Raw genomic sequence first — 16492 nt, forward strand, 5'->3', positions numbered from 1 at the left:
ATCTATTTCCCCCGAGCCCTGGCTTTTTCAAAGACACCCCCTACTCCCTACACTCTACCCACAATCTATACATTTTAAAATCCAGAAGGCACCGTTTTTCATACGTAACTTTAAAAATTTACACTAGGCTTTATAATCCTAAAATACCTCTGTGGCACAAAGCCACATATGCAATACGTGGGTGGAAAAGCTGTCAGCATAGTGGAAAAAATATTCTGCTGAAACTCAAAACTCTGCAGAAATAGCTGAGTCACTCTTTCGCAGTTAAGGTAGTCTGGGCTTGTTACCCTCTTCTATGCCTCTGGATGGTGTCTGGCACACACACCCATCCTCGACTGCCAGTGACTCCAGTACATCTCTAAACGAGAACTGCCTTGGAAGTATCAGACTGACTTCCCTCACACAGGTGTATCTTGTCATCCACATACACGAACTGAGTGAATGCTGCCCATCCATCCTGGAGGCTCAACGCCCTTGGGCAAGTATGTACAGCAACGCAGGTAGATTTGCAGTGGCCAATTCATGTACATCAGCTCTGTTCTGGTATGCAAGACGATACTCAGCAGTATGCCCAATTTACGATTTGATCGCAGTTCTCAAGTCAAACAATGTTTCCCTGACCTCCTAAGAACTAATGCTTTTTTAGCTCCCCCCCCCCCTTTTAAGTCTCCTGATTCTTCAGTCAGCATTATTGTTTTGGCTGGGAAGAAGGAGCTGCCTAAGAGCCATTTATTAGCACATAAAATTAGTGAAATTGCAAAGGTCCCGAAGTCATAACTGCCAACAGATTATAGACTCTACTAAAGCAGTCACATATGAAATCTAAAAAGAACTCTAGTACAGCCTATACATTTTGATCCCCAGAAAACATAATTTGGCTTGAAAATCTTTTGATCCTTTGACCTGCATTTTAATCAGAATGCAAAATTTCCCTGAAAACTTGGAAGTATGCATATGTAAACAACAATTTAATTTCTATGTGCGAGATTTAACCATGTGCCAGATGTTCAGCATTTAAGAAAAATTTTTGTATGAACTGCAGCAACAATATATACCAAGTAGCTGTACCATACACACACAGCCACACAAATGCTGTCACTGGGATTCACAGTTGCTTATGGGGCACATTTGCCACTGTCAAATGGAAATATCAGACAGTAACTTTTGCATTTTAAGCCCTACGACGACCAGCACACTCTGACAAATCTTCCATAAAAGCTTATTTCCCAGTTTTGTGTTACACGCTAATATGATAGCCGCTAGCCAATTTAACTTGCATTCTTGTGTTTCCTCCTCCAGTGGGAGGATATATTTCATATTGTACATTATCAACGGGTGTCCAGGTTATACACACACCCCAAACTTGAATTGTTCCTTTACCCTGCTCTCCCATCACACTGGCGTTACGGGTGGGGCACTTGTGATGGACGAAATGCAGGGAAGGATTCCCCTACGCTTGAAAATTTTCTGAAACTTTCCTCATTGTTCTCATATTTCACAAAACCCAGCAGTCCTCCAGCAAGAGCACTTTGCTTTTCATGGGAAATGACTCTGACTGGGGAAAAAAAAATATGCTTTTCTAAATAAACAGATTATGTTATATAGCATGAAAGCTAAAAAAATAAAGTAGCCACAGCACACCTACACCCTGCCTGCATCGCCAAGCACACACACATGCCCAGGCTGTGGCTGGATACCATTTCAAGCGCTAGGCCCTCCAAGAGCAGATGTCAGACAGCTTGTTCTCTCTCAGGCCCTCTCCTTTTCCTGGATTCCTCTCCTTGAACATTTGCTCTCAGTTCAGTTAAACTCAATGCAAATTTTGCCACTGGCAGAATCAAACTCCAAAATATCTTCACTTCTACATCCTAACTGCAGCCTTTGTTCTTCTCTCTTTAACTTTCCCTCAGTATCGCATTTTCTTCCAAATTATGTCCCTGCTTGCCTCCGATGACCTTGTTTATGCTCCTGCTCACCGGTGGATGCCCGTAGCTGGCCTGCAATCACCTGTGCTACAGCACCATGCTGACAAAGGTAAAGCTGCTCTTGTTCAGATACGTTTCACACACGTGGCAGCCCTGGAGACGGCATTGCTAGACTCATATTAGAGGGCTGCTGTGCTCATTGGCTCCGGCCTGTTCCCTCAGCTAGTCCAGAGCACACTGGCCACGGCAGCACAAACAAGCAGAGCTAGGACACCAGCTGAGCTTCTATCACCATCAGTAGCATGGTTTGCAAAGGGATGAGCAGCTGCATCAATATGTAAACTTTCTATCAGCAGCTTATTCAAGAAAGGAAAGGTAGACACCGCTTGGTGTCCTTCCAGGAAGCTCCCTCCGAGTCAACCAGTAATGCCCAGTGAAACCAATAAAAAGACACCTGTAATTCATACCGGGCACGGAGCAGGCATCTTGCACAGAAGTTTGCTCAGTTACAAGCGTGAAATACAAATTCAAAAATATAGACAGTTCAGCTGAGCCCTGAATTTTTCTCCTATTGGCTACTGAAAGGAAAAGAGACAATTTCACGTGATTAAATGAATACATGAAAACTCTCTCAGCGGGTTGCTCATGCACTCTTGCAGGGATAATCCAGGTCACTGACCTAACACTGAGAAATATATCCAGCTACTGAACAAAAGTCATGACCAACACCAGTCACGTCAAGAAACATCTGTCAGTGTTTAAAATTCTAAGGAACTCATCCATACACAAATCAGCTAATAAAAGTTACAGTTACATTACTGACAGCTAAAAAAAATCAGATTTCCCACACCACTTGGTAACCAAAGTACAAAATAAATTATGTGAGCTAAATTTAAAATATGAATGACATTCTTCACATATTATATGATGACCATTATATTGTTATGGGTCTCATGAAATATCCACTTGGAATTTGCCTTAGCAAAGGATGCCTTTAAATTAGTTTTATCAACTCAGAATTCTTGATGTGATATTTGCGGATGTTATTGCTCACAATGCAAACATAAAGCAGTATACCTAGAGCTTTATTTATTTACATTACCTACATGTTCACTTAAAATCAGAACTTGATGCTTTCATGTGGTAATCACATACTGACTTTTTCAAATAAATGTTGCCAATAAGAGCTATTATATACATTCCTCACTTAGCAAGCTAAGTAATACAGTACTATTCTTAAAACTGCAGTCTAGGGAATTAAATCCTACTTTTGTTGCAGTCAATAGCAACCCCCCTCGCCTCCAGAAACAATTGGAATAAGCCAATTCTGTAACCAATAATAAGATAGGTCAAGAAATTTTTGGTATGAAAACTCTGGCAATCCCATTCTTTTGATATTTAACATGAGTTCCAGTAAACACAGGAGGGTTGCTGACTGGAATGAAGCAAGCAGCACTGGCACATAGCCTTCCACATTTTATATTATTTTATGAGAAGCCTAAATGCTAATTTGCACAATTATGAATCAACAACAGACACTCATTTCAGCCTGACTCTGTCATCAGGGTTTTAACTGAACTGGCATGTCAATAAAAATGTGAAAATAACTTCTAAAAAGTTAATGAATATACATTCCCAGTCCACCAAACTGAACTTGGTTCCACCAAAGCAAATTAGACCCTAATAAATGACATAAATGACAACATAATGAAAGTAAAATGTATATGTGACAGAGATGACTATAAGCTTGTAAATAAAAGCTAGAATACGTGACACTTAGTGACCAACAGCAGGTTTGGCATTCAGCCCTGATCTCACAGTTGCTGATTTGGGTGTACTTACTGGTATTCGTTCGCATCGTTCTCCTCTCCCTGAGGGATTTCAGTACAAATCACGTGATGGATCCAGTACATATCACCAGCCCAAGATTTATTTAGTTCTCGAGGCAGGTCTACAGCCAGATGCATTAGAAGCTGTGGAGGGAATACGCAGAGTGAGAAAACCGAGGTAAAAAAAGTTCCACAGCATTCAAGAAAGTTCTGAAACATTTTGAGGCATTAATTCAGCCAAGACTTTCCTGACTCCAATGGGATTTTGCCAAAGTGGTTTGAATGCCTAAAGTGGGGTTAATACCTAAATGTGGTTCTTTTAAATGTAAATAATTCAAAATCACAAAACCCTGCTCACAGAAGGTGCTGTGCTAATCCCTCTCTACAGTCACTTGCTACCGTCTCTCGGTGAAGCTGCACTCAGAAAAGCGCCCATTGCTGCCTGCTACTGAGCATCCTCACACGTCAAAGGAAAAGTCAAGTCAGCAAAGTAATAAAGGAAGGAGTAATGCGTAAAATAGGGGAGGTCTTGAATCTCTCTGTTGACTAGGAACTGTTGTTAAAATATAAGTTGCCCTGCTGCACAGAAAATACAGTCAGTGCAGGTAACCATAGCCAGCTTCCACCACATGGGCCCAGTCCGGTTCCCACCAAAGTCAGTGGCAGAACTCCAACGTGCTTAATGGGAACGGCAATAAGCTTTCTATCTCCTTAATATAAATGAAGATACACATCTCCTCTTTGACATATTTTGGGCTCAAAGCCATTGGCTGACACTTGTTTGGTTCTCTGCATGTATGTGAGTCATGGGATAATATAATGCCTGATTTTCATTCTGCCAGACCTGTCTTTCCCCATGGTTAACTATTAATTTCAGAAGCAAGTTGCAATACTGAAGTAAAACAGGATGGTGTTAAACTAAGAAAATTGCACTTAAATATTTAGAGTAAATGAATTGGATTCCCTTTGGTGAGGATTCCTTCCTACTTACAGCCTTTAAGACATGAGCCCATTGCTCCTGTACAGAAAGAGAGCTTGTGGAAGTCTCTAGCAAAGTACTTGGCAGGCAACCACTGCCTTTAGCCCGCCAGAATGGCTTGAGGAGAAACCTGATAATGGAAATGACATAAAAAAAATCTGTATTCTGAATGGTTGAACTTTGTTTCAGGCTACCTACACAGAACTGGGTTACTCTGGATATACAGGTGGTTGATAAACTATGAACGCACTTTCTCTCTTTGGATCCATAGCCTAACTCCAAGATCCTAAGTGCTACCATTAAAAAAAAAAAAAGATATATAATATGGGCTGGAAAGAATTACCTGAATGGATTTTTTCATTCTTCCAAAGTTCCTTGTGATATGCTTATTACTACTAAGTGTTGTCTCGGCTTTAAAATGCAGTCACTTCAGATGTGACAGAGCAAATCACTCTAAAGCACAGACATTTCCATGCAAGGTTTGTGTTCGTATGTGATTTCACTTGTATAAACACAGATTTCTTCAAGGGAAGAAAGAGATGCCCAGAACCAGACATGTCCATGTATAAACCATTATTTTTTACTTAAGCCATTACACCAAGAGAGGGCAGTGGGCCTGTTCCTTCACCCTTTACTCAGTTACACATTTGCCATTCTTTTCACCACTGAATTGGGTCAAACCCAATTCAACCAGTAATTTCAAACCAGTAAGTGCAAAGCACTGAGAAGCACCTGCTTTCTCCTAACCACAAAGCATCTTCCACTCCCCCCCTTTAGTGCGGAAATCTGTGTGGAGCACTCCAAAAACCATTCCTATCCTCCGACCCCCTGAAGCAGGTAGATGAGGCAAGTTCCTCAGGGGTAATTTGCCCGTCGGGGTGGGGGGTAGGGGTGGAAATCACTTGAGAAACTCCTCCGCCACCCCCAACCTGCTGCAGGACTTTGCTATGGTGGTGAGCAATCTCTCAACTCTGTACACAGTGCTAGCAGACAACTACTCCCTTCCTCCCCAACATGTGACTACTCGCTCGGCCTCTCAGTCACTGCCCACCCCCACGTCTCACCCTCTCCGTGTCCCCAGCCCCACGTCTGGGACTGGCGAGGGTGAGGGGTGGAGAAGGAAGGCCTGCACAGCCACATTTGTGTGGCAGGATGGGCAGAGGCTGGCAGCATCGCAGCAACACTGCATATAAAAGGAACAGGCTTGGTGGGAAACTTTCAAAAAGCCACCCCGCGGTCGTGAAGACAAATGCCGCTGAGTATATACACACCCACAGCACCCCGCCCAGCGCTGGAGCTGCTCAAGCCCTTGCCCAAGCCAGGATAAATAGTCTTGGTGCAGGGTGCGTGTGTGCGGTGAGATGAGTGGGAATGCCACATGTGAGGCCAACCCCTGCCCACAGTCCTGCCACACTTACCTGCTGCACCCGCGGCACGCTGCAGCAGCACAGCCTCCGCCTGCCATCTTCTTCTGCAGCAGCGTGGACCGCGGCAGCTGTTTTCACATGAGTGTGATGGACTAGACGGATGATCCCCAAAGTCCCTTCCAGCTCCAGCTGTCCTGTGATATTTGGAGCAGACAGTGCATAAAAATCCTTTCCACCACCCAGCGTTTATAATGCATGCCTAAATGCTGCTGAAACAGGCAAGGCACGGGATCACACATGAGACTGGAGCATTGCGGTACTGCTCGCTTTGACCCTGGTGTTCAGGCAAACATCCCTGAACATGCTGCTGTGAGAACTTTTCACCTGGGCAATGACTTAGGGACTTGCTAAAGGCTCAGCCGGTGTGCCAGGGTAAGGGTTCGGGTTGAGAGGAAGAGAAAACACAGAACTGCAGCTGCAGAGGGCTGAGAGGGGGACTGCCAAAGCAAAACACTGGCTGCAAAGAGCACCGTGCTGTGAGAACTTTTTTGTCTAGGCCGCGGTTGGGGGTCTTGTCGAAGGCTCAGCCTACAGTTAAGGTTAGGATTAGGGAACACAGCTCGCTTTGGCACTGTGTTTAAGGCAAGTGTCTCTAAACACTTTCCTGCTATCAATAATTTACCCTTTGTAATATTCCAGGGCACGCTGTGTTTATATAACTACTGAAACACCTATGTGGTAGATAGGTGATCTTAATTTTGAATCATAGAATGGTTGATTCTTCTGCCACCGAAGACCTGTTTAATCTACAATTCATTTAAATTAATGGAAAAATCTGCTTTGTCTGAGGCCATAAATGATTTGCTGAAACCACAAACACACACGGTGAGTCACAGTTCAGAACATAACTCAAACGACCAGGATTGTATTCCCATGCCCTAACCACTAGATTACAGTCCCTCCCACATATACCCTGCAATAATCTTTGCTCAAACGATAACAGCGTTTCCCCACTTTACACGTTGGACGGCATTACTCAGTAAGGCACATCATACCCGACAGGAGTACAGCTCTGCAGGGCTGGGGGAGGAAGGAAGCACAAGTAAAAGTCATTATTTTAACTGGACACCACTACAATTTAACTCTTCCCTTGGAAAATTACCAGCTCTGAATCCCCCGATTTACACCCAGCCGAAGAATTAAAGACTTAATCCTGACCTGCGCTCATCTTGACCCATCCGAGCAGAGAGCGCTCGCAAGCCGAGTATGGCGGTGGGTTTTGGAGGAGCAGTCTTACCCTTCCCCCGCCCAGCAGAGCCACACGAACTCCCCAGGTAGCGGCAGACCCCCCCGGCACCGCCCAGCACCCAGCGGCCTGCAGCGGGGCAGGGGCCGGCCCGGAGGCCGAGTGGGGCGGCCAGGCTGCACCTGCCAGGGCTGAGGCGCCTTGGGCCGCCATGCAGGGGTACGGCCCAGCTATGGGCCTGGGTGTCAGACGTTCACCCTACCGGGGCGTTCAGTCCCTGCCGTCGGTGTGCCACGCTGGACATGCCACGGTGGCAGCGAGCGCTGGGGAGCTCGGTTATCCCGGGTGGATCGCCCTCCCCGGGGAACGGGACGCAGGTGGCTGCTGAAGGGGACTGGACCCGGCGCGGCCTCCCCTCACTCGCCCGAGGCGCGGCCCAGAGCCGCCGCCGACCCGCCGGCAGGCAGCGCCCGAGCCCGAAGCCCCGGGGAGGAGCGGACGGGCGGCGACCGGGGGGCCCTGCGGAGCTCCCCTCACAGCCCCCGGGCGCTGCCCCGCAGGCCGGGCCGGTCGTTACTTCACCTCAGGGCCGGCCGCCGCCACGGGGCAGCTCTGGGAGGTGACGGCCCGGCCGGAGCCGCCCCCCCGCCCCTCACGGCCGCTCCTTCCCGCGCCGGCGCCCCCCGCGCGCCCGCGGCCTCGAGCGGGGCGGGGCGGGGCGGGAGCCCGCGGCGGGGCCGGCGGCAGCTGCTGGGCGCAGCGCTGGGAGCTGCAACGGCCGCTGTCCCCGCGGGGAGCCCGGCCGGAGCCGCCGGCGGTGCCCCCGAACCCGCGCCGTGCCCCTCGTCCCGCCGACACCGGAGCGCTCCGGGGCGACGCCTCCGGGCCGGACCCGGCCGGGCGGGGGCGGGAGGGGCCCGGGGCGTGCCTCGCCGGGAAGGGCCGGGCAGCGGGAAGGGCCGGGCAGCGGCGGCGCTGACGAGCCAGCGGGGCCTGGCCCTGCCCGCGGCCGCCCCTCGCCCTCCCCCCCCCCCCCCCCCCCGCCGTGGCCCGGGTGGCGGCGCGTCCCCTGCGCCCCGCGGGAGACCCCCGGCGGGCTGGCGGGGCCGGAGGGGCCCGCGTACGGTGGGCTGCGTGTCCTCGTCCCGCCCGGCGCCTTCCCTGGCGGGGGTGGGGGGCGGCAGGAGGAGCCCCCGGCTCAGCCGTGGCGGTGCAAGGGCAAGCAGAGCGTGACTCACCGGCCCACATCTGACACCACAAGTATTTAGGAAATTGCCGTGCTCTTAAAGGCAACCGTGTATTTATTTCTGTGGGGCGAAAGCGAGGGACTTGCGCTGCACGAAGGCGTTTTGGTCCCCAGTGCTGGCCGGGCACACGGGCGCTGGCGGGGAGCAGTGTCCCGAGGAAGACGAGGGCTTGTGTGCTCCTGCTACAGAACAAGAACTGGAAACGCACAGAGAGGCCGATGGTTATGGTAGAATATATGCTGTTTATTTATGAACATAACCAGGACTTCTGACAAACTTTATATGCGGTCTTTCCCCCCCGCCCCAAAATTCAAAAAAACTCACCAATGTGTGCATATACATACATGTATACATACCCATACACACACCCCGCATACGCACACAGCACATGCATACACACGCCCCCAGCACTGTGCTCCCACTGTCACGCTTTCGGACAGCTTCATGTCTCCGCCTTGTTTTCTCCCGTCGTGACTATTTCTAACCGGACAAATTCTTGTGCAGCTACGACATGAGGAAGAAACATTCTGCACGGCTACCAGCGCTCCCTGGAAAGGGGCCTGTTTGTTTGTTTATTTTTCTCTCTCACCCTGCGAGAAGCTCCAGAGTCCAAAGGTGCTGCAGCACCAGGGACGAGCCTCCTCGCCCTACCGCAGGCGTCCTGCAGCCCCGCACTCCCCTCCAGGCACCCCTGCCTGGGGGTCGGGAGGCAGCAGCCGGCCCAGGACAACATGAAGGTGGCAACACACACTCACACTCACCCACCCATCCAAATAATAAAATAACATTGCAGCACAAGGGCATAGTCTCTGTCACCAGGTAAGAAAGTCGTGTGATGGCAAAGATCTAAGTAATACAATAAAAATAAAGTGTAGCTAGTATACACGGAAAGGCTTTCACATTACATGAGGCACAGCTTGGACAGACAGAGACTTGGAGAGGAGCTAAATGTCCTGGAATAAAGCAAAATACACTGAAAGTTCATAGTAAATACCCGCATCAATAGGTATTTATTCACTTGTGCTTCGCCACGTTGTGACATACAGTACAAGACGCTGCTGCTCTTCCTTTTGATGGAGGGAGCTCACCGTGCTCCCCTGCAAGCTGCTGTTCCATCAGTCCCAGGCTGTCCATTGGCCACGCAGCAGCGGTGGCCTCTGCCCCACTCCCAGCCGATGCAGGGGACAGGGCTTGGCAGAGGCAGCCCAGCCAGGCTGGGACAGTCCTGGTAGCAGTCCGGCAGCTGTCCCGCACCTCAGCGCTCCAAACTAGGCGTCTGGTGCTGCGCGTCTTTCGGCCTCAGCCCTCTGCTCCTCACCGGCCTCGCCACTGCTGCCCCTGCCTACTGCACCACAGGCCAGCTGGGGCTGGGGGGGGGGGGGGGGGGGGGGGGGCTGGCCGGCACCCCCAGGCACCCCAGCCCTCACCCTTCTCCCTCAAACCCTGCCAGGCTGGGGGGCACAGAAAGCCCCAGAGCTCCTGCAGCCAGTTTTTAAGGCACATCTGGATTGCTATGCATGCTTCGTTACTGTCATTATTATTGTTATTTACCCTGTGTAGACACGTGGGCTTTTTAATTTCTTCTTTCCCCTCGCCTTTCACCTTACAAAACCCACCATGTTTCAGCTTATTTCGCGTGTCATCCCTAAGGCACAAACCTTTTAATATTACAGCTGCCTGGCTTCTGGTATTGGTCGTTAATCGTTAAAAAAAAACCCAAACAAAACAAACCCCCCAACCCCCTCCCCCCCGCCCCCCCGAAACAATCTGAGATCGCTGCGCTCTGGTACGTATAGTATCTATAGGTGAGCGAGGGCGGCGCCGCCAGTCCCGGCGCGGCGCTAGGCGCAGCTGCCCATGGCCTTCACCAGCGAGCTCTCGGGCAGCTGCCTGAAGATGCCCCGCAGAGTCTCCAACTCCCGGGTGAGCTGCTCCACCCGCTTGCGCAGCCGCTCGTTGTCGGTGGTGAGCTCCAGCACCTTCTGCTGCGTCTCCACGTTGCGCTGCTTGGCCTTGTCCCGGCTCTTGCGCACCGCGATGTTGTTGCGCTCCCGGCGCACCCGGTACTCGTTGCTGTTCTTGTCCACTGTCTTTTTCGATTTGCTCCGGTGGTCCGCGGGCATCATCTTGAGGGTGCCCGGGGCGGGCAGGCCGCCGGGGGGGTGCGGGTGGTGCGGGTGGTGCGGGCTGGGCACGGGCGTGGGGGGAGGCGTGGGGTGCCCGGGCTGGAGGTGCATGGTGGTCTGGGCGCAGTGGGCGATCTGGTACTGCAGGTGGGACGGGTGCTGCTGCGGAGCGTGGTGGGGGTAGAGGGCCGACAAGGCCGCCGACTTGACCTCCTCCTCCTCGCGGGGCTCCTGCTTAATCACCAGCGGCCGCAAGCCGGGCGCGGCGATGCGCTCATAGAGGGGGTCGAGCTTGCCGTCCATGTAGCCGGCTACGCAGCCGAAGAGCGGCTGCTGGTGGTGCTGCTGCTGGTGCCCCGGCGCCGAGGCGGCGGCGCCGGCCCCATGCATGCTGTGGAAGTCGAAATCCCCGGCCAGGATGGCCTTGGCTTTCTCCTGCTGCTTGCTGTGCTGGAAGAGGTCGGCCAGGAACTCGTCGTTGAAGGCGGCGGGGTCGATGTAGGCGCTGATGTCGATGGAGTTCTCGTTCTCGCAGATGTCGCCGAGCTCCGCGCCGCCCGCAGCAGGTGCCGCCGCCGAGGGAGCCTCTCTGTAGCTGTAGGCGCTGCCGGGCAGGGGAGTCTGGAGCTGGTGGTGCTGGCTGCTGCTCATCGGGGGCCGGGAATCGACCTCGTAGAAGTTGGTTTGCTCCATGAAGCACCTACAGTCTGCCGGACATGGTGAAGGGCTCCTGCAATCCAGGTTTCGGACGGTGCGGCGGCAGCGGCGGCGGCGGTTCTACCAAGCCTGCGGCACCACGGCCCTCGGCGGCGAACGGCACCGCGGCACGGTGCTGCAGGCACGGCACGGCACGGCGCGCCCGGAGCCCGTCCCCCGCCCCAGCCCCAGCCCGCCCGAGCCCCGCTCGCCGCCTGCCTGCCTGCCCTGTTGCTAGTGGGTTGCCTCGGTCCTGCGAGCCGTATATATACACCCCCGCAGCAGGGCCGGGGATCGCCCTCTAGTGTCCAACCTCCTGCTGGGAACCTTTGACCACCGCGCAGCCGGGTCTTAGCGCCCCGGTAGGGCAGAGCCGCCCGCCCCCGGGAGCCGCCGCCGGGCCAGCGGCCCGCACGGCCCGGCCCCCGCCGCCGCCCCGGGCTCGGCGGGCGCAGGGCGCTGGGCTTCGCCCGCCGCGGGGGCTCCGCGCTGATAAGAGGCCCGGGGAAACAGCGCGGGGACTTTGCGCCCTCCCTGCCCGGGGCCGCTCGGCGGGGCAGAGCGGCCAAAGGCGGCCGGTACATTTCCACCGCCCGCCCCTGCGCCGAGGGCTCCGACCCGGCGACTCCTCGGCCGCGCCGCGGGGAACGGCTCAAAGTTCACCGTCGCCCGCGCGTTCTTGCGAGCGCTTGGCCGCTCGGGAACACTCGCCCCGCCGTGTTCGCCTGCGGGACCCAAGGCGCTGCTGCCCCGGCGGCGCTTACTTGCCGGCAGCGCCCTGTCGCCGGGCGGGCTCGGAGCGGGCGCGGGGGGTGGGCTGCGCCGAGCCCCACCGCAGCCCGGCTTCACCGGCGGGGCCCGCCCGGTCACAGCAGGGCCCGCGGCGCCGGCCCCGGGCGGCGCTAGGACCCGGCCGCGGATGGCGCCCGGCGGGCAGGGGCGGGGAGCTCGGGGGGGCAGCGACGGCTCCCCGGCTCCGCTGGGCTCGGCGCGGTCGGTCGGGGCCTCCCTGCCTGCTTCCGCGGCGAGCGGCGGCCCGTCAGGCCCGGGGGGCTGCCCTCCGCGTCGGGACAGCCCGGGCCGGGCCACCTGCGGGCCAGCGGCCCCGCGGCGGTCGCCGCTCGCCGGGAGGGTGGGGTAACCGCGCGGTCTGCCCCGCACCACTCAAGCAGGTAGATGTAATTACGGATTTCCCAAAACGCACACGCAGCAAGCTCGGCCCGTGTCGAGCGCGGACCGACTCCCGGCGTTTACCCGAGATAAACCCGCGTGAGCCGGGTCCCGCTCCCCGCCGGAGCCGGGAAGCCCGGGCGTGTGCCCGGCCCGCGGCCACCCCCCTGGAGACGCCGGTCGCCTTCCCGGCCCCGTGTCCTGGCGGCCTGGGGAAGGCGGTGGGTGCTCCCGCCCCGGGGCCGGGGCAGAGGAGCCGCATGTCTGCCCCCCCCCGGGGCAGCCGGCCCCGTCCTGCCGCAGCCCCCGCCGCCGCGGGAGCCCCGGTCTCAGCTGCGGCTCCGCAGGGGTGAGGACGCGGTTTCCTCCTGCCGCCACCCCCGGCAGGCTGCAGGGCAGATGTGCCTGTCCTCCCCTGCACACCTCCCGGGTGCACCTCGGGAAGCCCCGCGGGCATTCAGCTCTGCTGGTCCAGAAGGTCCTTTGGGCACAGAGGAAGGACAACTCAAGGCCGCTGGAGCAGGTGCGGGCTTACAACTGCTATGAGGAGAGTTGCAGAGAAAATTATTCAATCCTAGTGATGACTGGAGAAAAAAAAAAAAAGACAAAAAAAAACCCAAACCCAAAACCCCCACCAAAGGCAAACGCAACCTGCTACAATTCTTAGTTCTGGATGTTCCAGTAAAACAGAAGCTTGTGACAGTAAAATCCTTGCTCAGAAAGGGTCTGACAGATTCCTTGCAATTAAAAGTAACTGACAAAGTCAAACAGGAAACAAAATTACCACGTACCAGGAACCCATGTTTTTGTACCACACACTGCACATCTGAACCTCTGTTCCGCCACCAAAAAGCAAGGCCAACAGAGTCAGTTGGCTTTTGCCCTCTAGTATGCCCTCAGGAGAACAGATTCTGTGATTACAGCACAGAAACACACTAATTTACAGGCTACAGAATACACTTTTCACTATCAACAGAAAAAAAAATCATTCCTAAATTCTTTTTATATACAGTCAGTATTTTCTGAAAGTATGTGTTGCCTTCACAGTAGCAGCAGTGCCTCACTGGGGTGCTTCAGCGGCCCGTGGGGAGCTGCAGCACTGTCTAAACAACCAAAACACTAGTAAGAACTCTGAACAAAGTCACGATACAGAGGAAAAGCCTCAAGTCTGTGACAGGAGCAAGTTTTGGATGCTTCAGAGTGGAGAGTAAAATGTCCCCAGCTCCACCCAACTGCCCAAATTCTGCTTGTTCAAGTGAACCAACTCCCAGAAAAAGGACAAACCCAGAGACGGACTTTTTGCCTGCTGGGAGAAATATCATCTGCAATAGTAGCTGGTAAGCAGTTTATACTTGGAGCTTCTGAAAGGCTTTATCCGACTCTGAAGTCAGCAGAAACAGGAATAGGCCATGGACATTTAAAATAAAAGGTCAGTGCTGCATGAAACAGCAGAAGCATATAACTTTGTCATTTAATAACAATACCTACGCCTCTGTACTCTTAAAATGCTCTCACATTTTATAATCATTCTGACATTAAGGCCTAACCACATATTAAAAGAAATTCAAAGTAAATCAGAAAGTTTAGGATCAGATTCCATTCCTAATTACTGTAATTAACGAACAAGTCCCCACAATTTAAGGACTGGTTTGCTCAGTATTTTTTTTTTTTTTACATAGACCACTTTTATCTAAGTTAAGAACTTTTAAATAATCTCTTTTTACACAAAAACAGAAATTCCTGTTCAAATTGTTTTAATATTGTATAAAATGAGGTTCCCAGACTAGGACAAATACAACAATTCTTTGTCTTTTTATTGTCCTGCCTTCTTTGAAGGCAAAATGTTCAGAACCTGATCTTCCCTCAGACGATCCCAGTGTGTATTTGCACCTTCACAACAACTGTGACTGATACCAAATATTTCAAATTTTATGTCAACAGAACACTTTTGTTCTTATTGCTTCGGTTACATGTGTCAGGGAGTTAATTTAACTACAAGAGGAAGGATGTGTGTTGCATACTATGGATCCCTGAAGCAGCGCTGTCAACTCTTGAGGGTGCTATTCTTCCATCTCAAAGCAGATCTCGCTGTCTGGGAGCTAGGGGAGGACGGGGGAAGCACTCCACAATCCAAAACAGCACCAAAAGTCATTTATACAAAGTCAGCTGCACTGGTTGCTGCTAGTAGGGAAGGAAACCGAATAGAAAAACAGAATCGTGGAGGAACGTGAGCATCTATCTGCTTTAAATAAGTGATTTTTATGACTATGAAGAGCTTTTAATTGCACCACAACACTGAAGTCTGTTCATTGTACCTGAACTTGGCTCCTGTGCTGTTTTCAGGCCTTTGACTCCCATGGGCTGCAAAACAGGTTACCTGGCTACAGGATCCAGGCTGGCTTTATAGGCCGCGTGGGCAGTACAGTGCTCTGCTCCCTGATCCAGCAGCTCAGAATTATGTACAGAACATGGCATGTGGCAGCCCTGTTAAGAATCAGAGTGCTATTACACGTTTATTTTACTACCTTGTTAAACTAGAACATTTCATTGCTACTGACAAAGCTCCAGAGTGTCCTGTTGGCATGTAAAACTTCTTGGGGTGAATGCCAGCACGTCCCAGCTGCTCCTCTCTCCCACCTGCAGAAGGGGTGGGGGGAAAGGAGACAGATTTGGCTAGGGCAGGGATGGGCACTGTGGAGCAGAAAGGACATGCCCTGGGAGTGACAAGGGGACATTACCCTCAGGCTGGGTGTAGTGCTGTGCCCCGAGTGCACCTGGGGAGCAGGCAGGGATGGAGCAGCAGTAGTTTCCTATGCAAATAAAGATCTGGCAATCTAATGTTTTAATTGTTGTGGTGTGACAAAACAAAATCTTGTCCCCTCTCCTGTGTTTTCTGCCCCAGGGAGGGGAAACATAATACTGCACATAAAGGCTGCCACACATGATAATTTTCAGAGGAAAACGCTTCACATGTCAAAGCCTTGCAGACCAGCATACCAGTATGCAGGGTGGTATGACAAGAAGGACCTTGCCTTCAGCTGGGAAAGGCAGCTGGTGACCGATTACCATTTTTGAATTGCAGTTTGGTCCAATGACAGATGATTTACTTAACATTACAGCCTCCCTCCTTTGGAGAAACACTTGTTTACAGCTCCAAGGTGAACTAACCCAAATCCATGCTATCTTCCTCTTCCCTTTTCACATTATTCTCCTTGTCTTCAGGGTCTCTCTGACCATGTCCTCAACCCTTGCTGTCCTTGTGCTCTGCTGACTTCTGGCCCCTCTACTGAGAGCTCAGTGCTTTGCAATTACCAAGCTAGCTGACAGGGAGCAACTTTTCACTTCCATTTGCCTGATTACTGCTCACTTCCATTCAAATGGTGCTCATAACCCAAACTGTTTCCAGCTTGTCACCTGTAATCATGTGCAATCAGTCTGTGAAGTTCTAAGTGGTTTATCTGTTTACAATTTTTGCATAGTTAATGAGCCATTACATACATAGTTCCTCTCTTACAGTTAGGACCATATTTCACTGACCATATTCATGGTGCCCAGAATATTCCAAATGCTTTTCAGATATAGGATTAAGTTCTGTTCCAAAGAACAGACAGTTGAAATATCACCAAAAAAAGAAAAAAAAAAAAAAAGCACATGATAGTATTGCTCCTCACCTCTCACCATACTGTTTTCTTTTGCAGCATTAGGCCATCACTTTTGCCTTAAGACTTCCCTGGATGATGTTTACAGTTCTCCTATTGTATACATAAATTACTCCTTTGCTCAATATTTGGCCTATCCACAAATCATCCATTCTCTCTCTATTCTTTTAGCTTAGACTAAACAATTATCTTCCTTTTTCACACCTGAATTTACTTTCCAGTCTTCTGTCTACCTTACAAACTTCAGT

The 16492-nt window shown here is 52.1% G+C and overlaps 1 protein-coding gene and 1 long non-coding RNA gene across 7 annotated transcripts in view; both read right to left on the reverse strand.

The window, feature by feature from the left end:
• Positions 1–8217, reverse strand: part of LOC114017371 (uncharacterized) — a 30153-nt gene extending 21936 nt beyond the window's left edge. For 5 of the 6 annotated variants that reach the window (XR_008735147.1, XR_003562384.2, XR_008735145.1 and 2 more), the window contains exons 1-2: positions 6152–8217; positions 3768–3898 (exon numbers count right to left, since the gene is read on the reverse strand). This is a non-coding gene — a long non-coding RNA (uncharacterized LOC114017371). The remainder of the gene's footprint in view (positions 1–3767; positions 3899–6151) is intronic. The other variant, XR_003562391.2, reaches the window with a different exon arrangement.
• Positions 8218–8815: 598 nt separating this feature from the next.
• Positions 8816–11588, reverse strand: CEBPA (CCAAT enhancer binding protein alpha). The gene has a single exon (XM_005444623.4). The coding sequence runs from the start codon at positions 11410–11412 to the stop codon at positions 10435–10437; it is 978 nt and encodes a 325-aa protein (XP_005444680.1). The 5' UTR covers positions 11413–11588; the 3' UTR covers positions 8816–10434.
• Positions 11589–16492: the final 4904 nt, after the last annotated feature.

Source organism: Falco cherrug, chromosome 14 (assembly GCF_023634085.1).
Source record: "Falco cherrug isolate bFalChe1 chromosome 14, bFalChe1.pri, whole genome shotgun sequence".
Lineage (NCBI taxonomy): Eukaryota > Metazoa > Chordata > Aves > Falconiformes > Falconidae > Falco > Falco cherrug.

Excerpts from the sequence above, each read along its gene's own strand:
- CEBPA (XM_005444623.4), bottom strand. The coding sequence starts at position 11,412 with ATGGAGCAAACCAACTTCTACGAGGTCGATTCCCGGCCCCCGATGAGC.